Source organism: Tyto alba, unplaced genomic scaffold (assembly GCF_018691265.1).
Source record: "Tyto alba isolate M040663 unplaced genomic scaffold, T.alba_DEE_v4.0 Super-Scaffold_12, whole genome shotgun sequence".
Lineage (NCBI taxonomy): Eukaryota > Metazoa > Chordata > Aves > Strigiformes > Tytonidae > Tyto > Tyto alba.
Window position 1 is genome coordinate 2015188 of NW_024881274.1, and position 27177 is coordinate 2042364.

The 27177-nt window shown below is 40.9% G+C and overlaps 1 protein-coding gene across 7 annotated transcripts in view; it reads left to right on the forward strand.

The window, feature by feature from the left end:
- The window catches only part of GPATCH8 (G-patch domain containing 8), a 57701-nt gene that overhangs the window by 13597 nt on the left and 16927 nt on the right, over positions 1-27177 (forward strand). For 2 of the 7 annotated variants that reach the window (XM_042787139.1, XM_042787140.1), the window contains exons 2-5: positions 2389-2463; positions 10456-10528; positions 23295-23362; positions 23858-23944. In XM_042787139.1, coding sequence (XP_042643073.1) covers positions 2389-2463; positions 10456-10528; positions 23295-23362; positions 23858-23944 — 303 coding nt within the window. Of the gene's footprint in view, positions 1-2388; positions 2464-8413; positions 8432-10455; positions 10529-15739; positions 21186-22415; positions 22432-23294; positions 23363-23857; positions 23945-27177 lie in introns of those variants that run through there. The other 5 variants (XM_042787145.1, XM_042787142.1, XM_042787141.1 and 2 more) reach the window with 5 other exon arrangements.

Sequence of the window (27177 nt, forward strand, 5' to 3'; positions counted from 1 at the left end):
CTGGGCCATGTTCTCTTGCTGTTGAAGCAGGTTTTATGTAGTCTTCTCCCTGCTGAGCTCCCTGACTTCACAGCACACACATGTACAGTCTGTACATCTACACTGTGCCTGTCTCCAAGAATTACTAGCTTTTTTAAGCAGCTCAGTGACTGCATGTGCATGGTAAGTTTGCCTTCCGCTTGATCCTTGAAGGCTGTCCAAAAAAAATGGATGGGAGTGGATTGCTGCCTGCAGATTAAGCCCCAAATTGGCTCTGGAGAGGCCGTGGGAAAGAAGACTACTGGGAGCAGAGTGTGGCCTGGGTGAATTATTGCTGTGGACTGAAGATGATATACAGCCTGTTGGTTGGGGCACCAGCATCAAAGCATGTTCTCTTGGCAACAGTTTTTTGTCAAGATGGTCTCTCACAGATTTGCATCACTGGATGTGTACACTTGTTCCAGAGGATTTTTGGAGGCTGATGCCTGGCTTGTAAAATGCCAACAGGCAGTCCGTTACAACTATAATTTGCTCTTTCGCATGCTGGCTTTCATTAAAATTCCTGCAGAAGGAAAAGTTGGTGTTGGTAGAAAGGAGGAGAGTGACAACATGTTTCTCTTGGCAGTAGTGCTAGGTGTTCCTGCTCAAAGTAATTGCGGAGCTGGGATGCAAATAAAAGCTGCCAGGTGTTGGGTGTTGGCTGAGCAGCTGGAAGAGTTTCAGTGGCACTGCGGGGCCTGGGAGGGGACCGGGGGTGACAGCCAAGGCTGTAGCACCTCCCGGGGTTTCACAGGGCTGTGACACTGAGTGGTGCCCAGGAAACATAAGGGAACCCGCTGAAATGACTTCCTTCTATGGCTTTTGTGCTAATCTCATCTGCGGGCACCTCTCCTGTTTGCTTTTGAGTTTGCATCTAGAAAACCAGATTTTTTTTCTTTCCAGGTCTGTGCTAGCATTGGTGGATGTCAGTGCTACATCATAGACCTATTGAGTGTCCAAAAATGGTTCACCATGTTTGCAATTTCAGGAATTTGAGGTTTTGGAAACCTCTGAAATTACAACAGAACTACAACAGAGATGCTTTTTTTTCCTGAAATGGCCATTCACACTGATGGTGTTCCAGCACCAACGGTTTTTCTGGAGGACAGAGACTGCCTTTTGCCTTCCAAGATCATGAACCCTGTATGCTTAATATCCAGGCAAAAGCATGGAAAGATTGAATTTTGCTGTGACAGATGCTTGAGGAGGATTGCTCAACTAGTCTCTAATGGCTGTCGTTTGTGTGTTGTTCTGTGCGTACGTGGCACCACTGTAGAGGGGAGAGCTTGCCTGGGTCAGAACTCTGCAATTTAGAAGCGTGCGTGAATGGATATTGGTGGAGGCTGGGCACAGTATACAATAATAACAATCCTATTTAATTTTCCGATCTCCTTTAATTATTATATATGGCCAGACAATAAAGGTGTTTCATGGAGTTGCTCCAAGAGTGTAAAGAAGCAAGCTGCTTGGATTTATCATTCTTTGTAGCATTTTCTCTGTTGCATGAGTATCTGCACACTTTATTAGTGCACTACCCTGTGTATCTCTTGGTCTACTTCTCTTTCTTCAAACATGTTCCTCAGTCCTGTCATTTTTTTGTGTAGCAGTTTTAGGTATGGTGCTCACAAATAACTTTAAGATGGTGTGGCTGGAATAAGCAGTTCTGCGCTTGCATCTGGTGTTCTTTGTGCCAACATATGTGCTTGTGTGGCCGTGTGGTCACCTGGCTGGTGGGACTGATGGGCTTGATTGAAACAAATGGCGCTTTTGCGTGTTGGAGGATCACATCTACTAACGGTTCACTGTGCAGCTGTCTAGATGCAAGGAAAGGGATGCTCCAGACCATAAACAAGTGCCACGGGCATGAGAGAGGTTTCATTTGGTACCACTGTGGGGTTTTGTTGATTTAACATGTGTGAAATTACATGTATGCCTCAAGCAATTTGGATTTCCTGCTGCAAGGAAAGCCTTACTCTTATTTAAATGAGAAAAGATAACAAAAAACCCCTTTGCAGTGGCGGTGGGGTCAGTTCCTTCTGCTTCTTGTCCTGTGTGGTTTTAGGGCCAGCACTGGTGCTTATGGTCAGTGTTTTCACGGACTTTCTAAAGAAAAAGCACCAAAAGTATTATCATCATAGATGTTTGATATTTTGCCAACTTCCATAATTTATGATTACCATCAGATTGGCTTAGTTTTTAATATATTTTTTTTTCTCTTACAGCCTATATACTGAATTGAGCCTGTACTTAATAAGTTCATTGTTAGCAAAATTCTGTAAAATGTAACACTGTCCACAAACCTGAATCTTGACACTAGACTGTTGGAAATGTGTTCTCTGCTGTAGAGCTAACTCTTATTTTCTTTAACAGGGCAATCACTTTGATCAGTATGAAGAAGGGCACCTGGAGATAGAGCAGGCATCTCTAGACAAGCCTATAGAATCGGTAAGATACATACTTATTAGCATCATCAACTCACCAAAAATTAGGCCGTGATCGGATGGTACTTGATGTGAATGCAGTCAAATTTGATAGCAGTGGGTATCTTTTGTCAGTACAGGGTTATTTTAGTGTGGTAAATTGCATGCTGAGATTAAGTGGGCCTGGGATTTAATCTTTAAGTAGTTCTCCTAAAACTATAGGTGACTAAATTTTAGTTCAACATGATATTTCAGAAATTACTTAAAATAATAAATTCATTCATATAGATATTTATTTTGTTAAGTTTTTATAATTTTCTTTGAAGAATAAGTTTAATTCATATGCAAACCTGATGGAATAGTGTAGTAATATGTATTTTGATCCTTTTTTAGTTTATATTTTTGGAAAGCTACTGGTGTGTTAAAATGTTAGAATGACACCTGGCAGTATGGAAACATGGATGCATTACAGTGTTAGTATAGCAGTCCTTCCCCATGAATCGAAAACTGCGCTGTGGGTTTCTGTAAAGTATTGATTTACTTTGAATTAGGTGTGGAGTGTACAGCTATAAGATGGGGAAAATTAAGTTTTAGTTAGTTCTACCTTTTTAACCTTTTTGGAGCTTTTAAATTTTTCTCTTTGCAGAGCATCTTCTGCTAGTCTTGGGCACAAGAGGTTGTTCAGCCTAAACTTGATCTAAGTTTGGCACCTAGCTTTAGCTAAGTTTCATTTGGAGTTTCAGAGAGCAAGAAAACTTGTAGCGAATAATTGAGGGTCACTTAGTGGTGTTGTGATTAAGACTAGGTTTTTGCTAAGAACGTACTTGTCAAGTGTTTCTTTTCCCTATTAATAATTTAAGTTCTCTGTTAAAAGTTTCTTCACATTAGTCTGCACTTAGAAGAAACTTAGTGTTAGAAAAACATCAGTATATATTTTTCATTCATGTGTAGGTTGGTGTTGTGTGTGTTTGTGTGCGTGTTAGATGTTTACAAAAAATTTACACAACTTGGGGTGTTCGACATTTTTCTTCCGCAGCAGTTGGCCCATATTAGCTAAGCAGCCATGATCTGGTTTGTATTGCACGGTCTGCCTTTTTTAATTTCTTCTCTAGGGTTTCCTTTCCCCCTTCTTATTTCTGTTCTTCTGGTCCAGTGAACACTGCATATAGTACCTACTGTCTTAATGTGCTGGCATGATGCTAGATTTAGGCATGGCAGTAATTGATGACGCATGAGATAATGCTGCAGAGATGGGAATTTGTATTCAATGTTCTCCTGAACCTTACATTGTGACATGGGGATTTTAATTAAAATGCCAAGCTTCTTTTCCTATGTAAATATAATGAGAAATACTTGTTGACAGCCTACTCTGTGCCACACTGGAAATCAGCATTTCAAAGTAATTCAAATACTACTTACAGACTACACTGGATACCTAATTTCTAAAAGTGTTTTCCCAAATAGAGGAACAGATGTGGTCACGGGTGACATCTCTGTGGTGTTTTGGAGGGAGCGATGCCTACAGAAGTGTGTAAAACATGACTGAGTACACTGGACCCAACAACATAGGTGCTCAGACTCAGTGCAGCATGGATCATCTGCAGATGTAACTCTTTGTTGCAGTTGGTGAACTGCAGTAAAAAAAAATGAAATTCAATTACAGCTTTAATATTTTAAACATACATATGTATACACCATCCAGTGGTGTATATATCACCATCCAAATATCGGACATTACTAAGCGTTTCACCTTTCTCGTAGGTTTTATTAGGTACGGTTCAGCCTAGTGGTTAAATTTGAAAACAGTTTGATGGAGAGCACAAGATAATGGCTTACTACTTTGGGAGGAGAAAGGGTTAAAACCTCAAATTGTTTTGACCTTAAAATCCAATTTGTTTCATAATTCTTTTGCGTGTAATAAGAGAAATAAGCATTTGAGGCGCAAGACGCCTAGCCTGGGACATTAAACCCTTGGAAGGAGTCACTTGAGCTGGCTTCATGTGCTAGTCCCAGAATTTTAAGTCTGTTACTGCTGCATGGGGTGTTTTTTTGGTCTCGTGAACAAGTCCAGGGTCAGAAACTGCAGTCAAACACACTGGTCAGTTTTAAGGTTAATCTTCACATGGTCTTCATTAAATACATTGTTGATTCTTAAAAGAAATTCTGTAGCTGGGAAGCATAAATAATTTTGTCAGGTTTCCTGACACCTGTGAAAATTACTTTGCTTCCATACTGTTAATGACCTACATGCCTTTTTAAATCGGCAAATTACGCACATTAAAAGAAGGAACAGTTTTCTTGTCAGAGTTCAGTGGTGCATCTCTCCTGCAAGAGAGGTGTTTATACTGCTTTTTCTGCCACCTTGTATTTTATGCTGTTTTCTCACCCAGAAGTGGATAACATCCTTGAACTGAAATTGAGAGGAAGGAGTAAGGACAAGTCTATAATTTGCAAATATTTACATGCACGGTGTTTACAATATTAACAAATTGTTTTATAATCCTTAACCAGTTCTCTGTTAGCAATTCAATTGACCTTTAAAAAGGAATCTGCTCAGAGTAATGACTAAGAGCCTGTGCTTCGCATAATGGAAATAGTTTGGATGACAAATGTCTTTGTGTGAGGAAGGGTGTTCACGACAATAGTAGATCAAAGCACTTTCCAGTTTAAAGTTTCGTTATTCTACTGACTGAAGAGTGGATTAAGTACATTCTTTTAATGAGCTTCTTGCAGCTTCTCACATATTAGTAATATGGAACTGCTTTATAGGCTAAAGGTAGCTTGCGTTTGGAAATGCCAGGGGGCAGAGGGTTTCACTTGAAGTATACATTTGACAATCACCGCTGAGGTGAGATCCATCTCTGCAGCATTATCTGTTGAGAGGTGCTGACTGTACTGCTACAGCATGCAACTCAAAGGTGGCTGGAAAAATAGGTTGGGGAGTCTACAGATCATTACAATGTTGAAATGTGTCCTCAATTAGTGTACTAGTATTTTTGTTCCTGTGGAAATCCTGCTTTGTACAGCTTGTTTAGGCCAAAGATGTGTGGACTGAAACATGCGACTATAACCAAAGTACATTTATGGAAAACAGAGATGACATGAGCTAGTGGATGTATGTAGCCTAACTGAGAAGCCAGCTATTTTCCATTACTAAATTGAAGAAAATATTTCATATCAATGGACTCTTCATAGCTGCAATTACTGATACTTTTTTTCCCCCAACAAGTAACATTTTTTTTTTTTGTTCTGGTTTGAAAGATGCTGCACTTACACTGGCTGTTTACGTCGGTGGAACCACTCGTGTCCTTGACAAATCAGAGCACTTAACCCTTTTAGAAATTCAAGAAGCTGCATGCATTTGTTTTAAAATATTTTAAGTGCACTGAGTTCAGGTGCTTGAGCGGGAAGTCACAAATATTGCAGCATTAATAGAATCCAGATTTCCTTCACATTAATTCCTTATTTCTACTTGTTTAAATCTTGTTGCTGTGAATTTATGGTTTTCTTTGTCCCAGCAGTACAGATCAAGTAGGAGATAGCAATGTACCCTTAGAGCCTACACGAGAAAGCAGCCCCTTTCCCATGTAGGCAGTATGCAGAGTGTCAGGGAGTCGAACCAAGCTGTCGCTGTTGCAGGTTGGAGGCCAGACTGCGTATCACCTACTTATTCTGGAGCTTGTTAGTTTGTCCTTGTCATAACTAACAAATGTCCTTTTCCCCCCCCTCTCTCTAATTCTGCTCAGTTACACAAGAAGGTCCTTGAACCACCCAAGGTTTCAGGCTTCAGTTGGTAGTTGTCTGATGATCACAGGCTACTGTAGACGACTGTACGAGCTGAAGCTGGGTTTTGTCGCACTGTATATCTGTACAGATCTGTGGACTCCACTAGTTCCAAAGTGTAATTTGATGAGGCTGCTGATTTGACATTTAGCAGTAGCCATATGTGGACAGCGCTATAAATAATGTGCTTCTTGAAGCTGAATGGTGTAGCATTACTATTTGGCTTTTCTCTCTAGTCTTCATTGTGTCATCTGTAGTGAGCTATAGGTTTTGTTTTGGGAATCTTTTCAACCTCTTGTTTGCATGGGTTCACCCAGTAGCATCCGATCCTTGCTTATAGATTCCTCAATACACAGTCAGCACAGCTTACAATCCACTCAAGAGACGTATGGTTCCTGCTGATGCCGAGAACTGAACGATGTGAACATGATACGTGGGCTGGCATGGGGATCTTACGGAAAACCTGTGTTAGACAAAGCTAGTGTGCTGGTTTATCCGTAATGCAGCTCAATCCACCGATTGCAAATTATATCCCACACACATCATCAAAACCTTTCCGTTATTGTACACATCTTTTCATTGTATGCATTTTTTTTCTATTGGCCAGGACCTTTGACAGAAATTTGTGCTGTGGATATCCTGATCAGGAATCAATGGTACCTGTGGAAAGCAATCAGGGGCATCTTGTCAGGGCACAGGATGGGCAACTGGGGAGGCCAGTTAGAGCTGTTGGAGAAAGTCACTTTGGATGAGATTTTTCCAGAGTAGCTTAGCCAGCTCCCATGAAGGTTTGGTGAAGTCGAGACCTTTACATTTCCTGCATGCTTTTGGAAAAGTTATACTTCATCTGTAATGAAAAGTTCTCCATCTGTAAATAGAAATCATCACTACTGAGCAGCTCCACAGTGGTGAGAGTAATGCCAGGAGGGGTAAATTGTTCCATCAAGAGCCTGCTGAGCCATTCTGTCCTATGCTGAGCATCCTGCAACCTGGTGTCCAGCCTTGTCTCCGTGACTGGGTGCCCGGACAGATAGCGCTGCTGTTGTGAGTAGCTGGGACAGTAAATGAGAGCTCACTCTCCCCACAGGTGTCTGAGTGAGTGAGTTATTTTGGCTGCCTCAATTGTTTTTATTGTGGCTGTAACACAAGGAGCTCCAAAACGATAGTGTAAGAAAGTGAGGAGACTTGTGCCAGCTCTGCTGAGAGACAGGGGGGATTTCCTCCCTGGGCTGTTGGCGTTTTTGTAGATCACTGCAGCTCTTGCTGTAGGAAAATTGCTACAGTGTGAGGGTAGTTTAGTCAAAAGGAATGTCAGATCTTGACATCGACAGGAAGTTTTGTGTAAAAAAAAAAAAAAGTCTTTTCTATGTGAAAGAGTCCACACTTTTACAGGACCTATCACTTAAAAATACAGTTTTAAAAAAAAGCTGTCAGCTGTTGCATTTGCTGCCTCATGTTAAATTTTTGTCCTAATATCTCCAGCTATTCCCCAAGGCCACTAGGCTTTACAAAATGGCCCTCACATGGGAGCCTAGCAAGCCTGGCCTTCCATTATTTAATTTTTAGGGCAGCATTTATGTCAAAGAGCAGTCCTGCCGGTCTGTCTCTGAGAGGTCTGCAATAGTGACTTGAAATGCTGGAAGGAGGTCGAACATGGCGAGAAATGAGCAGACTAATAACTAGGTCCCAACTCAAATGTTACTATTAAACTCTTAGGGTTGTTCTCCCTGTTCAGTGAAACAGAAGATGCTCCATTTCAATTCAGTAATATTTAAAATTAGAAGTAGTTTTACTGATTAAGCAAACAAATGGAAGTGATCAGAGGGGAAAAAATCACCCTCTTCCTGGGAACTGAGACAGGATAATATTCAGGCATAATTCCAATTTATGTCAAACAACTTGTGACCATCCTCTTGAGTGGTTTTGTAAAAGTGGTGCTAATGTGTATAACCCTTCTAAATTTTTCTTTTTTCCCTTTAACATTTGTTTACCCCTTCACTGTGTCAGTCACAACACACCGCTCTTGAATCTCCCAGCTGGTCTTGACTTGTTGAATTTATTTTATGCTTTCACTCTTCTTTAATAAATACATTACTTGCAAGCAGTGAATTGAAAACAAAGCAAAAGAAAAACTACCATTAGTGATTGGACAGTTTCTTACTTTGTGTTACATTTAACTGTTCTTTTGACAGCCCAGTTTTTAAAGCCAGGTTCGTATGGAAATGCTTTCACTCCACTTGCACTGCTTTTGGAAATAGCATACTGCTTCATCTGTCTTTATTTTAGTGCATTCATAACACAACACAGTCAGCACAATGTCTCATCTCCACTTAGTAAAAGATTGCAAAGTACTCCTTGTCCTTTTTTTGAAAATGCAGCCATTTTTGTCAGCACCGGCTTTTAAAATGGGATTCAGTAATCCTTTGTCAGATTCAGTTGCAATGCTAATGGTAGAACAATTAGTGTGTTATCCACAAAAACTTTGAACTTCAGGCCCTTTTGCATGAAGGACTGTGCAGTTGTTGTAGCCGTTAGAGAAACGGTCTGCAGCAGATATGTTTGCAGGTAAGTTTTCCAACGCTTCTGAGCCAATAATCTTCTCCATGGTGTTTGTGGTTGCAATCCGTATTTGTTCATTTTTCCTTTTTTTGCATATACTGATTTAAGCTTTTATAACCAGACATGTCCTTACTTTTTAATTTTTTTTTTTTCATGTAGCCCTAATTATGTCCTGGGGGAGAGCCGGTAGTGTGGGAAAGACATACATAGTTGCCTTGAAAAAGAGAGAGACCAAAAGTCTTGCTTTACTTGTATATCAGAAAAAAAAATTCAATTTATACTTGACAGAATCTTTTTGAGGAAAAATGTATCCATGCAGCCAATATCTTTGGGAAGATTGTGTCTTTCAAGCTGGTTCACCAAAGTTCTGCAAACCGTGTGGTCATTTTCTTCAGTGTGGAGTGAGTGAAAAAAACACTGCTATTCTGATTTCTGTTGATGACTTGATTATTTAATTAAAGAAACCTGCAGCATATATATTTTTTTTTAAGATTCCATGTACCACTCAATGTTACAGATTCACAGCCTGTTATAATTCAGGATATTTCTGTGATATTTTGAATTGTGGTTTGCTTTATGACTATAATATATAAATATGTGATTTTTATTTTTTATGATTAGGTGAACACAGTCCGAACAGAGGGTCCTTCTTTGAGTAGTTGACAGTTGAGTCACTGCTAGTAAACTGATTGATAAGGTATAAGCTGTCAGCTTTAGATGGTGACAAGGGTGCTTCTAGCATTCTTGTTCTTTGTTTGGAGGAAGAAATCTTGCATAAAAACATAACGAATTCCACGCAGAGCCCAGCTCAGCCCAGTTTTCAAAAGCTGACACTTAATTGCTGCGTCAGTACTTTTCCACTTATTCTGAACTAGCTTTTTTTTTTTTAGGAAGATGAGACATTATGCTTATTGTTTCCCCTACATGCACTAATGGTTCCTTGCTGTTAACTTATTGCTAGGCCTGTTTCATTCTAACATCTTAGTATTTTTGTTAGTTTACATGTGAAATGCATCACCCAGTCTGTGCTTGAGCTCATTTTATTTAATTGATTTTTTTTTTTTTTTGGTTTACTAACCTCACTGTTTTTTCAGTTTAATATTGGCTGCATGCTAGTTTATATATATATACATATATAAAAAAACCCAATCAAGTCTAGCCTGGATTTTGCTATGATTGTGTTTTGGTTTCTAGTGGTGGGGCAGTCTTGCACTTACAACTTACTCAGTATTATAAAAGCCTGACACACAAACAAAATGACTAAACACATTGTAGATTTTCTTTACAAAAAAAATCTTAAGTGGTGCTGTCTAGGTGATGGATATGATTGTATAAATAGCTTGATTTTATGCTTTTTACTGTCAATTTTTATTGGTACACTTTATTTTCTCCCACATTGCCTTTTTTTTTTTAAATGTGATGCACAAAAGTTGCCCAGCACACCATCAGAAAGTGACCGTCCCTGATACCCCATTCCCCTGGAAAAATTCTAGCCAGCAATTTTTGACATTTGTCTTTCCCTTTTATTGGGCATATATTGCCTTTTCAGTAGCATTTTTTTGCATGCATATATATGTAGAAAATCTCTTGCTCATCACATGTTTAAATGTCAGTGGGAAGGGAAGAATATATTATTGGAATATTTTTGGTTTGTTTTCTCTGTTCTGTCTGTCAGGATAATATTGGACACCGCTTACTCCAGAAACATGGGTGGAAGCTGGGCCAGGGATTGGGAAAGTCACTGCAGGGTAAGTCCAGTAGCTTGTGTCTGAAACATTCAACACCAGCTTCAGTCTTTTAACAAAATTATTTCTGCTTTTTGTTTCTAGATTAGATTTTCTTTCCATTATTAATATATCCAAACAAATGCACTGTTGAGTTTCATATTTAGCAATTTGCAAGTGGAAGCTGCTGCCACACTTACTGGTACAGGTTAGACATGATGTGTGTGTGTCGTGTACGTGTAAGAATCACTGTTTGGCCTTTTTGGAAGGAGGTGAATTAACTGCCTCCTTACTAACAGGTAGTTGTGCAGCTTCTAAAACTATAACGATATTCTGCTGGCTGGATGCTTTGATATTAAAGGAATTAAAAATACAGGCTAGTTCTGATGATCTGTGTGCATGTTTCAGAGTGGTGTCAGAAGCCATTAGAAGGCGAGTAAAAGGGCCCACTGAAGACTGAAAATGGTGGCAGAGATTCTCGTGGATGGGAGAGGCTCACTTCTAGTTTCTCCACAGAGCTTTCACGGGTTTGACTTATTCCTGTTCCCCAGCAATCTATTTTGTCAGGGATTTAACAAATTGCCTTGAGATGCTACAGTACTAGTTGAACCAATGCACCCAGTCCTTGTGCTGTCTTGAGCCTCAGTTTTTCCCGTCACACTAAATCCCGTGATTTAAATTGAGTCAATGCTGCCCGGTTCATGGGTGTTGCTTTAGCCACTCCCCTGGCCAGTAGTTCCTGTTCTGCAGAGGTCCTAGCCAGGTGAAAGCACACATCCGTGTTGTGTTGAGAAAAACTGAAGGTAGTGCTTCCTGTCAGTTACTTCTTATGAACTGCCTGTGCATACAGCATCTGCCTGTGATACTGTGAGTAAAGTGCTCAGTATTTACTGCAGGCATGAGACTGTGTGCCCAGGCAGTTTCTGCAGAAAATTCTTGAAGTGTTTGAAACTCAAGCACGCCCTGAGTTCCTCAGAGTAACTTACTCGTGTTCCCATACCCTTAGTCTGAAGACCTGGGAGCTTGTAATTGGACTTCCATGCCCCTACAGTGAGCCCATTAGAGATAAGTATTTCTGTGCTGTGGAGGACTGTCGAGAGGTAACAAGCTCTCTGAACTCTGGAAATGCATATTAATCTCTTGGACTAAGGCACTCTTAACTTCTCAGGCAGGACTGCATTGATGGTTAATGCTTCTTGCTTACTCTAACACAGTTTCATTTGAAATCCTCTGGTTAATGCATGGCACTCATAGTCCCCTTGTGTCCTGTGCTGGTGCCACAGCTCAGGACATAGTTGTAGTTGTCACCTCTTGGGCTTCCGCTTTGGCATGGCGTTCACTGGATGTGTAATCTGGTCTGTTTTCTCTTTTGGGTGCCCTGTATTACTCTGTGCGTCACCAATGTGGAAACAAGGAGACTTGAAAGAAGCTAAAGCCTTCTCCCAGCCCCAGCCGGATTCAAAAGCACAGCCCGAGGGGCCCTGTGCTGTGTGGTGTTGCAGGCACTGACATGATGGAGTAAAGAGCAGATGGCTGTGCAGTCTGGAGTTTGGGGCAAGAGGGTGGTGTCACTGTGTCCTGAGGACGAGACAACCAGGGCTGCCTGCGGGGTTGATCAGGCATTTGTGTTTTAATACTTATCCAGATTTAGGTTTTTCCCACTGTACGTTTCAAAGCGTTGTATCTGTACCGTATCTCTTGCATATTATTGAAGCTCTGGTGATTTGAACAGTCTGGAAGCTACAGGCAAATCGTAGGTATGAGCTGTGAGGGTTTTCCTGTGCCTCCTGCATTTTAATAGACATAGTCCATCTAGTTTAACCCAGGTAGGTGCGGAAAACTTCCTAATGTAGGCTTTGGAGAGCATGCAGGAATTGTATAGTGCCTTTTGCCTTCTGGAAGGAAAGCAGCTCCCTGTCCCTCTGACAGACAAACAAACAGCCACTCTGGCTGAGGTGCCGGGGAGGTAGAGGATGAAGAGGAGTGCTACTGCTCCAGTTCTGCTCAACATAAAGACATCAAGGGTGCTCCCTCTTAGTTATGGGCAGGTAGAGCCTGTGCCTGTGGCACTGATGATGATCGTGTTGGGAGTGTTTAATTCATTATCCAGTGACCTTTTTATGTGAATCTTAGATTGTCCAAGAATCCAAATATAAACTGCCAGGAAGGAAATATTTGCATCCAATTTTATTCTTCTTCTAGGAGTTTGAAGAGTGAAGTCACTTGACATGCACTGAGAATGGAATAGGAAAGCAAAAATGTTCTTCCCCTCTTCCATGCTCCTTTCTTGCTCAGAAAAGACCAAGAGAGATTTCTAAAGAAATGTAAGACTATCAAAAGCAGAGCATCTGTTCTTAACTCTATGTGCTTTGTGCTGTGCTCGAGCCTAAAATCTTAAACAGCCTACGGTACAGCAGAAGTAGAACCACTTAAAGTAGTCTTTAGCTGTGGATATGGTACCTGATCTCCTGCAGAACGCCTTTGCAACAAACCCTCAAAAACCTAAATTTTTGTTTATGTATATGGAATTGATACTGTATTCATCTTTTTTCAATGCAGTTGACTTTAATTTTAAAGGAAGTTGATCAGTTCGGAGTGCCTATTTTCATGAAGCTTTTAATTCTAGATATTCATCTGAACTGGGGCTCCCTCTAGTTTTGGTGAATCTAAAAGTTATGCTACATTATACTTGCCAGTCATAAATGCTTATTTCTTCTAGTAAGTCCCTTAAGCTGTTGTTCAGCAAGAACTTGACGCTGCAGGACTCTACTGTTGTTAACTACCCTCTGTGGATATAATCCAGCAGTGAGAGTGCTGAACTGCTTCTCTAAATGGTAGCTGGAGTTGCCTAAAATTCATACTTGCCAACTGATGGTGGTAAAAATCTGCTGTTGTAGTACAAAGCTACCTAGCAGATTGGCTCATTCTCTGCAAAATTTCTGGAGTAGCTTCGTATCTACTGGGGCAGCTACCTTGTGGTGTAACTCTTGTGAACCATTGTAGCTGGTGGAAGAGCTGAGCCACTTGGATAAGAAAGCAAATAAGCTATGTCCTTAATGACATAGCTGTCATAAGAGGATCTGTATTTTAACTGTAACACATCTGCATCTTTTATTTTAGGTGGGTATTGAGTGGAGTATCAGACAGGGATAGTGCTGTCATCTCTGACCATGCAAGTGCTAGAATACTGGTTCAGAGAAGCTCATAATGAATTCAGCAGAGTCATTCCTCTGCTCATCTCTTCTTATATTTTTCACCTTTTTTTTCCACAAACAACTTGTGTTATATTTGGAAATGATGCTTTTACTTGCTAACAGCCAATGAATATGAAAAAGCAGAAGAGGGGGTTGCCAGTTGACAGGGATCTTTTTTAATCTAGAAAGTATGGCTTGGGGAACCACTTTTCCATAGAGATTGTGTGATGGTTGTGCTCTAACAAATGAGAAAATGGTGGTTGCAGATTGTATTCTCTTTGGGGGGGGGAACACATGTAGTTGATAATCAAGAATTCTGTGATCTATTAAAAAAATAAAACTAGTAAAAGATGTGGTTAAAAACACTGACCTTCATGTACAGTCCTGTGCTAAATGAGACCAAGGATTGTGAATAAATCAGAGGAGTTACCTAAGTCAGAAAGGGAATGAGAGGGCTGAGTGAAATCTTGAATTCAAATACTCTAATGATTTCTCTTGGAATAAGTATTTCATATTAAGTTAAAGTATTATTATGGAAAGCATTGAGAGATTGACATGCAGAAGTGGTATAATCTTAATTATACATTTGAAAATATTTTTATAAGCTCTTCACGTCTTCCCTGTGTTTTCAATTTTTTGACAAGTCTTGTTTAAAAAAAAATTGTGCTGAAAACTTCCATTTTTTCTTTTGGACTTGAGTGTTTAATATGAGGTGATAGTACTCTAGAGATACAGGTGCAAGACTAAAGCCAGTAGTTTAATCTCATTTAATTAGACTAGGGAAACTGAAGAGAGTAGGTGAATGCTTTCCTTAGGAGAGACAAAGGCTGTTAACTTGCTTTGCCAGAAAACATGGGGGTATGTGACTTCATTTGATGCACTCAGAGGATAACATTTAGGACACACAGTGAAATGACCTAGCATTTCCAACTGGCTGATGTTTTAATTTGGCTCTTTTGAATCAGTCAGCTAGCTCATTTGGGGAGTCATGCCAGAAGAATTAGATGGCTCTCTGGGACGAGGTCAGGCCTGGAGTGTGTGTGGTGGGGAGTACCTCATAAATGAGGACAGGATAGGCCTGATAGCTAAGAGCAAGCAGGCAGGCTTTAAATGCTTGTTAATGCTCCCATCTCTGGTACTACTGAATTAATTCACAGCCATCCCCCTGTCCTCATGCTTATCCTGCTGATTCCTCTGTCATAGCAGGGGCTGTGGAGGGGAGCGGGGTGGGCAGCTCCCAAGGGATGGTTTGCTGCAAATAGAGGCGGTTTGGAGAGTGCAGACAGGTCAGTCAGGGAGGTCTGTTGGATGTTTACTGGCCATATGGAAGGGACTCCTGGGAAGGACTGACCAACTTTGGTGAACAGGTCTAGCTTATACTTAGCTAGTCGTTCCATGAGTGGGTACTGGCTAATAACTGTAATTATTCAATAACCTTTTCTAGATTTGTCTTTTTAAAGTTCTTTCTTAAGGGAATATGCTTGCTTGACTACAACCGTGACACTTTAAAAACTGCTCCAACACCTGTTACATTAAGTTTACCTATACCATGAGCTGTGTGTAGTTTATGATTAATTTGATACGTTTAAAAGCATTGATTTTATCCATGTTCCCACAGTATTCCCAAGACCAGGATTATCCTGGTCTTTTGTGGTATCTCTGAGAGGTGAATAAGAACCTAGCATTTTGCTATGGTAACAGATAACATGGTTTTGTCATGGCATAGCTGCTCTTAAGTATTTATGTTGTTGAATCAAATAGTTTAGAAAATATAGGGTTTTAGTGTAGAACTGGAATTGAACCTTGAGACTATACATAAAGTTTGCGGTTGTCTGAAGGGGACTGAGGCAGCTCTTTCATCACTTGATTACTGTAGTGATGGAAATGTTATTCAGTGTGAAACTAAGCTAAGTTTCAAGGTGGATGGCAGTGCTTTGTGGGATGCTGTTTTGTACCTAGTACTGGGGTTATCTCAATTTCTCAGAAAACAGAAGCAGCAGGTGGCTGTGTTTAGAAATGGAGGTCCCTTTTGGGGCAGCTGAAGCAGCAGTAGCTTTACCTGTAGTGTTTTGTCCAAAAGAAATGCCTTCTGTCTCCTGATTCCTATTCCTATGTAGTAGTAACTTCCTTTTTGTTTGCTTGTTTTTAGCAGAGTTTTGGCATCATTTCAGCATAACTATTGCAAAAAGCTGGTTGAATCTTCTTGGAGAGCAGCAATACTAATATAATGCAGGCTGCCTGCAGTCAGAGCCATGCTCAGTGTCATGGGAGCTCGTGGCAGTGCCATGTAAAGCTGTGAACCCCTTCCTGCATGCTTGTTCTCTTCCACGCAAGCTAAAAACAATAATCCCATTCTAAATTGTCAGGACAGTGCAGTTCCTGTTGATCAAGGTGTGCTGCAAACTCAAGGTATAAATTGTACTGGTTACACGGAGAGCAGCTGTTACAAGTGAGTGTAACAGAATTTGGTTTTATTTTATCCTTTAATAAGCATATAAATTACCTAACAAGGTAGCAAAGTCAGGTATATAAAATTTGTTAGAAAATGCTAGAATTCAGTTCTTCCATCTAACTATATTTTTGTTGCATGGTTTTCAATTTAAAAGCACAAGTAGATTTCTGCTCTGACTTGCAAATTCTGTGATGATAAATATAGTCATCAGTCCCCTCCTTCCGTTATACTATGATGTAGCTCTTACTTGGCATGTTCTTCACGAAATCTGTTCAGACAAGCTCTTGTTTTCCCTCTTGGTATAAAGGATGAGCAGAGTGAAAGAACAGAACTGTCTGAAAGAAATACCAAAAGATGTGCAGAGAGGAGAGCCTGCAGGTGAAGAAGTGGTCCTGTGGCTAAGGCAGGAAATAGCTGTTCACTGGCAGCCTCTGTGATAATTCTCATTTGTGAGCTCAAGCTCAGTTATAGTCCCTCTTCTGAAATGGTGTCAGGTGGCTGCAGGTGATGCACACTATGCTTCCTGGATGCTGGTTTCGTTAGACGTGTGGGGAGTAAGAAGTGGAGCTTTGACCACTCGAGCAACTGAGATGAGTCACAAATGCGATCACTTGGCAGCTGCAGCTTGAAGAAATAAGCTCAGGGTTTGAATTCCAGAGGTCTTGAATCCTGGCTCTGTCACCAGTTCACCAAATGGCTTACAGCTAATATGTTAATATATTTTTCCATTTGTTGAACCCTCTGATCTCATGAAAGCAGACAGAGTAGATGTTTGTCAGGCCTTAAGAACATGGAACAATGAGCATTCGAGAAAAACACCATGAGGAAATGAGGAATGTTGTATTTCTCTCTGCTTTGTAATAAATACAAGAAAGTATGTAAGAGAAAGATAAAAATGTAACAGTGCCTTTATTAATTATGTATGGAATGATCTGGCAGTCTTACCCAAGAAATAGACGTGAACACAATCTTATCTTCTTGTATCTTAACATCTCCTCATGGGAACCTGAATTCTGGCGTAAACTAACATTTCCATGCTTATGTTTGTAACATAAATCATTGCAGTAGTTTTAAGAATAATATTTTCATGTGAAGTTAGCTTTGAAAAACCTGGGTAATGCGGCTTTGAAAACCTGCTATCATCACACCAATCCTCATTACCATGTTGAAAACCACAAGACCACAGACCTAAAGGAAGATTTACTTAATGTCTCAGTCTCCTTTGGGGGAAGCAGTTGCCCTCTTGTTTGCTTTTGAATGTGCAAGATCCTTCCTTTGATTACGGGTGGGAAGTTTACGGGTTACTTGAGTGTGTGTAGTCAATGAAATCATTATTCTTTCAGTGACACATGCTTATTATGACAGAGATGACATTCTCTTGGATTAGAATCAGGCTTTATTGCCCTTTGTGTTCATATAAAGTTAAAGCAGTTTTATTAAATGGTGAAAGATGAGTGCGTGGTGAGTGAGTAGTCATGGCCATGCACAACCTGCCCCCACTCTTGCACTGTAACCTTAAATGAGACAGGACTCTCAGCCCGCTCCACTTACTGAGATCAGGACAGTGACTCTTATCTCTGATTTCTATTTGAGATCAACCAAGATTTATGTTCTGGCTCTAACATCTTCCATGTCATTCTGTAATACCATTGGGGATAGTTTTTGGCCCAGACGCTATGTGCCTTCCCTTGCAGAAGTTCGGGGAGCTCTACTTGGTTTTCTGCAAGTGTTGCCCTTGGCTTGTGTGTCTAAGAAGTTTTGAGCTCCTGTTTGAAGTTTTCCATGTGATTGGGGTATTTGCAACTTTCTTTCGCCTGTCATTTCTCTCCTGCTTAATAAGGATTAAGTACAGTGCAATTTTTGTGTACTCAGAAAACAGTTTCTCCTCAATGGGACCTGATGCTTGTCGCTGAAGCTAGTAGACATTTCAGACTTCATTTGAATCTCTTGATTGTTTGTGACCGCTTCCAGAAATCCAACATAAACAGGATGATCTCACAAATCTAATTCCCAAAGAAGACCAGGATAAAAGGTTGCCTTGTTTGTTCGTTTCTTGCAGCAATCAGACTGAGCTTGATAACGTAGCATCATTTTTAGGCAGCAAGGAGCACCGCAGAGCATGCCAGGACTTGCTCACCAGTAAAAATTAGTGGATTTCCTCATCTCTCCCCTTTTGGCGTACTGAATAAGGCGTCTGAATTTCCAACATGACAGCTGTTGGGCTATCGAAATGTGCAGTAGGTCCAGGAAAGTTTTAAGAGCTTGCAAAATTCCTAATCTTTGAAAATGGAGCTCATCCATGGCCACAGTGACTCCTCCTTATTTTGCATCGTTACAGACACACTGTAGTTGAGTGGTGATTGTGTGGTGTGTCGGTGGGTGATACATTGCTGGGGGTGTTGATAGCTGACTCCAGGCACCTATTGATATTTTATAGCCTGCACTGGGGTTTGTACTGCAGGTGACTCAACAAACTGACCCTTATCCACCAGAGCAAATCCAGTGATGGGACTATGAAATGCCCCAGTGCTGCCATCACACAGCTGTGTTTCTAATCTCTGCAATAGTCCCTTTCCAAGAGCAATTAAAAGCCTAGAAGGTTGTCCCTTACCACGGTTTTGTTTTCAGTTGTAGCATAAAGATAGCGAGTGAGTAAAAATCATCTGTGCTCAACAAGATCATGTCCTGATGTTTGCATCCTCCTGAGATGCTTAGTTCATGAAATTGTCTGATGAAGAGTGTGATATCGATCAGTCGTCTACGATTATATCCCACAAAGCTTGTACCTGGGAGGAATTTCTATTAAGATGTCAACACAGTGAGCAGGATTAAGGCTGTTCTGTTACCTCTCTGGTGTTTACATGCTATGCAGAAGTGATACACTGAAATATATTTGACTGAATTACATTAATGCATAATTTTGGGGGTACATCTTTTTTTCAATGGGAGCATCCCATTCTTTCTCTGTTGTTAAACAGACTTTCAGAAACGTCTTGTATCTATTGCAGTGCATGATATTGCTGGAGGGAGGAGTTCTGAATCTGCAAATTGTCGATGATAACTGTTCTCTGTTTTGACTGTTTTTAAAAAAAAAAAAAAAAAGTGCACTAGTGTTGACAATGCCAGCGATTCTAGACAGGCTCAGATGGCAGGTCCATCTGGTGCAGCGTCCTGTTCGAAGAGCAGAGCAGCATCTACCCGCTGTGTCCAGAGATGGAGCACGCACCCTGCAGCTGGCAACAGTGAAGCGATAATCCTCTGCGTACGGCACGACCTGGTGTCTGATGCTGAAGCCCTGAAGTGTAGGATTATCTCTTTTCCCAAGATTTGTTAATTTATAGCGCTGCTGGCAAAGCATTTGTTTATAGCCAATAACTTTATGCAATTAAAAAAGAATGAATTTGGAGAAGCCTGCCTGGCAAGGTGCTGCCTGCAGTCTGCCTCCTCTCTGCTGCCGGCAGATCTCTGGGCAGGCACAGGGCTCTGGGAAGTGGGGTGGCTGTCAGGGTATATTTGGGGGTGAACAATTTTTCACAAGCTGGGAGAAAGGTTTCCTCATTTCTTTGAGAAGAGGAAAGCAAAGCAAATATATCTGGTCAGTTCTGAAATCTCAGTTTGTTTCTGAATTAAGGAAATAATTACAAAATTTACTTTAAGAGGTTGGATTTTCTAAGGTGACACTCCTGTGTAAGCTCTTTGTTTTTCCCATCCCACTGGAGGTTTATGCTTTGTCCTCTCCACAGAGGTTTTCCCCTTGCGTGGAAGTGTCTTATACAACAACCATCTCTGGTTTGGGGTTTTGTAGCCTGTGTAATGTGACCAGTCTGTAAAGGAGAGAGTTTGTGACCTGGTTCAGAAAGAAAAAATTTCTGGGGTGTAGGGGGGGATGGTGCACAGACCCAGCTTTGTGTGAGCTGCATGGTTTATCGTATGGGGGGTTAGTTGTCAATGTGGCAGTGCTTGCAACCCTGCATAGTGGCATGAAGTGTGGGAATTCTTGCCGTTTCTTGAAAGCTCAGTTTCTTCTTTCAAAGTATGCTGGTGTACCCAAAAAGGGTCAGCAGGAACCCTGAACTTGGGAGTCCCACAATGTCTGAGAACCACGTTTACATGCTGATAAAGATCCTGTTGTCACGCACAATAGCTCTGGAATAAACTTTCCTGAGGAAGTTCTTCAAAAGGAGAACTTCAAGAGCTTATACTTTAAAAAGTCCCATTTTTCCATTTGGCTGTTCTCCATCTTCCGCCCAGCCCGCTTGGCAGTCAGTGGGGTGAGCGGTGGCCCTTCGGCAGCACAGAGCCCGTTCCCTCCCCTCAGCCGTGGGGACTTGCCTAGGCCACGGAGCGAGGCTGCCCCGGCCCCGGTGACCCACCGCCCAGGGCTGTGCCCGCCGGCGTGTGCCCCTGCCCCGAACAGAGCCGCGGTTTCGGGGGTGAGGACGGGCGCTGCTGCCCGTGGCCGCGATACGTGCTCGCAGGGCTCAGACTTGGCACTTTGTCGGCTGGACGTCATGCTGGCCGGCTGCACTGGCTGGCTGCCGTGGCATTTCAGTCGTGATGAAATGATGGTTAAGTTTAAAACAAAGGCATTGCTTTCTGCATTGAATATTCTCCTCTTACCTGAAAACAGAGCTCCTTTTAACCCGAAATATTTGTAAAAAAGATCCCGCTTTGTTTCCTTTTTTAAACTGCCTGCTTGAATGTGCCTCAGTGCCTGGTTTAAATTGGGCCGTCACCAGGAGCTCAATCTCTTCTGACACCCAAAACTTTCAGGTTGCGAGCATAGCTCTAAAACCAAATAACTGGTCAAAACCTACCCGCTCCCTGATTCCACAGGGCAAAGCATGGTGATGGGGTGGAGGGTTGAGGAAGAAGCCTCGTATTATTTTTTATTTTTATTTTTTTTAACCCATCCTACCTGCCTACTACAAACGGCCTATTTTCTGCCCCTAATGGTTTCTGCCTAACAAATGGTGTTTCTTTTTTACAGCGTTATGATCCTGGACTTGTTGTGGTGATGGTAAACTTAGCAGTGGTAATTTTTTATTTTCAGACTGAATTACTCCTTTTGTCATCAGTGCACCAATATGTTAGGCTTACTTTCTCTGTTGTAGCCATCATCCTTCTGCTTGGTCTTTCATTTTCCTTTCCTTTCCTTTCTTTATGCACACTTGTCTGATCCTTGTTCATTAAAGGGTATTGCTAAGAAGGGATGTTTCTGTTTGTGTTAGAACTGCCAAAATCAGTTTAAACATAAATTTCTAATACTGTCCAAACTTGATTTTTCCCCAACACGATGGGCACTAGCACTTGCTACTGCAATTTCCAAATAGATTTTGAAAAAAAAAACAAAACCCAAAAAAACAAAAAACTTTGACTGCCTTAGAAGGCAAAAGTACTGATGTATTGTTTGTACACAGGGGTTTACCAGGGCAATGAGGCTGCATCCAAAGATCTCAATTGCTGGAGAAGCAAACAAATAAAAAATTAAAAAAAAAAAAAAGAAAAAAAAGAAAAAAAAAAAAAAGAAAAAAATTAAAAAGCTTGGGAAAAAAAAAATTGTTGGCACTTGCTGCCAGCCATTCCATTTGGGTTCACCACTTACCAGTAAATCCCTGGCTGAGACGTTATGAAAGTGATATTGCACTTAGGAAGTCATTTTTATAACCTGTCTTTAATTTGGTCCTTTTGCTAAAAATTGCAGTCACTGCTTACTTTATTATACCATTGGGCATAAGAGAAACATTTTCAAATGGAGAACACTTACGATACCCAAACGAAATAATTCAAAGTATTATTTTGGATCAGCATGATAACTATTTCTGGACTTGGTGGATATATGCCTGTCAAATTTATGGGCGTATAAACAAAAACATAAAGTGATTAATCAAGTGGATTTGTTTCTGAAAGAAAAACACATGCCTCTGTACTTTAAGAGTTAAAAAGACTCAAGTCTGACCAGAGTAGGTTCCCTTTGAGGACTCTGGAGTCCAAGATCTGTGGGCTGTCACTTTTGCAGGAGTTAGAGAAAGCTGATATTGGAGAAGAGAGAAGTTAATGCCTATACAGGTTTTCTGAGGCAGTTTTAAAGACTTTAACCTTTTGTGCATGTGAATGGCAATGGAATATTTTTGGCATGATTGAAACCTGTAGATCTTTTAGCCCAAAGGTATAATATATGTGTATGTGTGTATAACAAAACAGTTGTTTACACCAAAACAAGAGCAATAATAAGGGAAGTAAACATTCTGTTTTTTTACTCAAGGTATGCACCGGATAAGGTAAGTACTTTTTCAGTGGGCTTACATCACAACAAACAGCGCCAGTTGTGATGTAAAAATAAAAATAATAATAATTTTTAAAAAAGCTGTGGTAGTAAAGTGCTTGTCTGCCCCATTTTGCTTTGTTTGGCTGGTTATGAGTGGATTAAAGATATGTTTAAAAAAAAAAAAAATCTCCAGCATAGTTTGATTAGTTCAAAGTCAATTTTCTTCGCAACTAGTCCTTTTCACAGCTTACAGGTGACACAGCGCGAGCTCGAGCATCTCTGCAGGAGCTGGGGAAGCAGGTGCTTGACAGCCTGGCCTGGGCCGGGTGGTCCTTTTGGGTGGAAGAAGTTTGGCTTCTGTGCCACGCTTCTCAGTCAGCTTTACTTACTCTTGGGAAGGGACAAAACTTGGCAGGAGGGAGGCTTCCACATCTTTTACGGGAAAGTCCTAATCAATTATTAATGTGGTAGAGCAGTAAAACGTATTTAATAGCTGTTTCACTTGCATCAGAAGATGAGGAGTATGTATTGCCTGATGTGGAAGCACTGAGGAGAAGGTTTATTGCTCAAGTCCTGTTAACAGCCCAGCCCTAGGACTTGTCATGGTTGAACATTAACCACCAGAATATCTTACGTGACCAGTTAATGTTCAGAAAACACCATTTATCAGTACTCAGGATGCATTTAACTGTAACTAGTTTGGAGCTGAGAAGCAGGTTTGGCTGTAAGCTGTGAGAATGGCTTGTGTTTGGTTCACTGTAGCTTTCTGGTCTCTGCACTCCAAGGCAAGATCTCTAACCACCCAAACCCAATGTGTAAAGCGAGCTGTGGTGACGAACTGGCTGCTGACCACCCCTGTGTGTGTTCCTCTTGCAGGGAGGACAGATCCCATCCCTATTGTCGTCAAGTATGATGTCATGGGCATGGGGCGGATGGAAATGGAGGTAAGCTTGCCTGGCTCCTGCCCCACACCCAATCACTCCTTGCATGGCTCTTGGGGAGTTGATAGGGAAGAAATTTAAAAGTGAGAATGTGTGCATCAAAGGTAAAGAAAAACTTGCTGTTAAATCTGCACAATAAGAAAACACTTCTCAAAATGCATACTGTCTTTACCCATGGGTGCCTGGCTTCTGAGGTCTGGATGCTATCGGAAATTCCTGGGCTTTGCGATTTCACTTCTGCAAAGCTGAGGCTGCCGTTGGCAGTGGACGGTCCTGCTGGGAGCCTCCACCTCAGAAGGATTAATTAACTGTTTTGCACGTGGGTTACACTGTGGGATGACAAAACATGGAAAGTGAAGTACAATATACAAAGATTTGGTTTCAAACCTCATCTTTTTTAAACTGCACATTCTGGCAGTCTCAGTAGTGCAAAGTATTTATGGGACAAATTGCATGTCGTCTTTTTTCTTTTTTTTTTTTTTTTTTTTTAAAAAAAAGCTTGATTACGCCGAAGATGCCACTGAGCGGAGGCGTGTACTGGAGGTGGAGAAAGAAGACACTGAGGAGCTGAGACAGAAATACAAGGTACTGAAACAGGGGCCCTTAACATCAAAGTTCCTCTGGGCTGAGTGGGAGAGCATTTGTTCTGATAGGACAAGAGCATTTCGTTAGGCTGCGGTAATGGTAGTAGGAATTAAGTAGTCTGGAGTTTTTGTCATTGTTGAGATTATTTATATTTTAATGAACTGGTTATTCACTTCCTGGAATTAATCTTGATGTTTGTTTAGCCGCTTAGGAGCTACAGGATAGCATCAGGGCTTTCTCTGTGTGCTCTGTTCCCGGTCTGGAAAGAACAGTCCTAGGGTGAGCAGAACATTTCCTTCCCTACACCCAGGGCTGCCAAATTTTTTTAGTGAACCTGCCATGTTGTCAGTGCAAAATCTGCAGATGCAAATTTTAGATGGGCAGTTATTAGCTGGAAGTAGAGTAGATCTTCTGTTGTTACTGAGCAAATAGTAAGTAGTGCATCATGATATTTTTGCATAAATCCTGCTTTCTTTGAAAAGGTAGGACATGGCTCCAGTTTTGAGAAACTGATGGGCTGTATCCCTGGAAGAATTTCCTAGGCAGCAGCATTAAAAAAAAAAAAAAAAAATTCTGTATTTCTGTAGGGCTTACAAAACCTGTGGATTTTTTTGTAAGCCAAAGACTGTTACGTTTTTAATGATAAAAATGGGCCATCGTGTTGGCGTTGAACATGACATATTGGAACATGCTTGGATTAGCAGTAACTGAATTCTCTGTGGAGACATGGTCTTTGCTAGTCCTTTAATCCACTCTTTCAGCCTGTAGAGTACATCAAGGCTTAGGAAAGCCCGCTTGTTTAATTGTCCTGAGACTTGACAAGTACTGGGGTTGAAAAAGAGCCCTAGACATTAAAGTGCCACTTTTGCCTAAATTTCCATTATTCCTCAAATAATTAAAAAGTAGTTTAAATTCCATTAAAATTAAACATAACCATGGCAAATCTAAAATTCCATTTCACCAGTTCAACAGTTAATACTTCAGGTAATTTATTCAGCTACAAAAATTCATAGCTTCCTTTCCTGAATTTCCCCCCCCCCTCCCCCCCCACCTTGAGACCATGACTTGCTTAGTTAGTGAATTGCTGGTATATTTGTTCATTTAAAAATAAAAGCCATTGTGATTACTTTTAAAGCTAATTATTAGTTTGGAGCTGAAGGCAGCTAACGATCTCTTCTGGCACACTGTAAAATGCAAGTGTGCATTTAAATGGGCTTATGCAGCCGGTGCTGAACAGTTCCTCTAGGTCCAGGTGCGAGTTCTCCTTGAAGGAGTTTCTCCTTTTTGTTGTTTTTAATCTCCTGCTGGGTGGCATGTGGCTCACACCCTACAAAGGGAAGGTTTGGCTGTGACACGGGCAGGTGTGGCCGAAAGCCTGTGCCCCTTCCTGCAGCAATCCCCCAGCTGCCACGCTGGGCATCTTCAGCCAGCAGCAGCTGCTGAGTACAAAGTATTTCTTCGTTTCAGAGTGGCTGGTAGGAGCTCTTGTGTGAACTGCACGTAATGATGCTTTATCTCAGGTCTGCAATGTGATTTATGGTCAAGTTCTCGGGTATTGCAATTGTCTTTTCAAATGCAGTTGTACGTGGATTCCTCTGTGAGACTGTTTTGTCTTCCTGCCATTATTCAGCACAGGCTTTATTTTCAGGAACTCTGTGGAGCAGCAGCAGTCTCTCCCAGCTCGGGTGTGTTTTTATTAGCATACTCTATCGCTAGGTTCTTGCATTTCTGTATTAATCTGTGAAAAATCTCTGCAAGCATAATTTTTTTCGTTGCTCCGCAGGAGTCCATTATGTAATTGCCAACTGTGGCCGCATCCTGATTAGCCATTCAGTGAGTCTCAAAGGAATTTCAGATAACGCTGCAACCGAGAAGCAAGCAAGAAATGTTCTTTAATTCCTTTCTTTTGGATAGATTCTGATCACTCAAATGGCGATGTTTTCATTGTTTAGCCATGGGATGCTTTCTGAAAAAAAAACTACACATGGTGCAGGAAGCTTGTTCAGGGTTTCAGAGGAACTTTAAATGTCATTGTTCTGTGGATCTCATGCTGCTCTGTTTTCCTTTCTTGTCTTCCTGGGGACCTGTTTCAAGCTCAAACCTCTACACAGTTTTGTTGATTTTTTTCTTTTCTTTTTTTTTTTTTTTTTTTCCCTCCTCCTTAACAAAGGCCTCTGGTAATAGATGGAAGCAGGATCTTGAAATAGTTTTGATTTTTTTTATTCTTTTTATTTTTTTTAAATAGATTGGATTTTTTAAATTTTTTTTTTGTTTAGAAAGTGAACAGTGCTTTTAAGTTGAAAAAACCCCAAGCATTTTAGCAGTAGAATTTTTTCAGATTTCCCCCCCTCAGGTGTTGAAATTTTTTAATATTAATTTTGCTTTATAGAATGCACAACGATATTATTTTAATGCAATTTTGATGTGGTAACTGGGAGATAAACCATATTGTCTTGAACAAGATCTTAAAAAGAAAAAAAAGCTTTCATAGCAGATCTTTTTAAAATGTTTGCTAGCTCCTCTTGCTAATGCAAGGAAATTTCTTGTAAGAAGTTTGTATTGAAGACAAACTCTTAGGTGCTTTTTTCTTAAATGTTAGGCTAATTTCCTTATATAATTTCTCTTTATTCCAGTTGAAATGCATATGGTAAATAGTTATGTGGGGTATGCTGATGTTAGCACAGTGTACTAGGTAATGCAGCATTTGTGGCTTTTTTTTTTTGTATGCATCACCGTAAGTGCTTCTATCTTGTTAAGGTAAACCTTCCCCAGTAAACCTTCCCCAGCCTTCTTGTAAAGAGTGGTGGTGTTCTATTAATTTTGCTGGTGGGATTGTAATTGTAATGACCTGACTAGGGCTAGAAGCTGCTTAGACCTGAGATTATTGTGTGTCTCAGCATCAGGTGTGCTTCAGAGCCCTCCCAGCTCTGCCTGGGCTGTGGCTGTGCCCTGGGGACAGGGCTGGCCGAGACACACAGGCTGGCTTCCAGGCACTTGGACTTCAAACCATTACAGCCACTTGAGGGCTTGGGATTTCCACAGTCCCAAAGCTTTTTGCCACTGCCAATCCAAAAGTTGCTACTTTTCTTCATAGCAAAAGAGGAGGATGTGACTGTTGCCAATTCAGATACCTCACTTTGGCTTGGAGGTTTGGTTCTGTACCTATACAAATGTTAAATTATATAAAGAAAAAAAATTATTCTGCAACCTCTGAGGCAGTCTCCCTCCCCCTC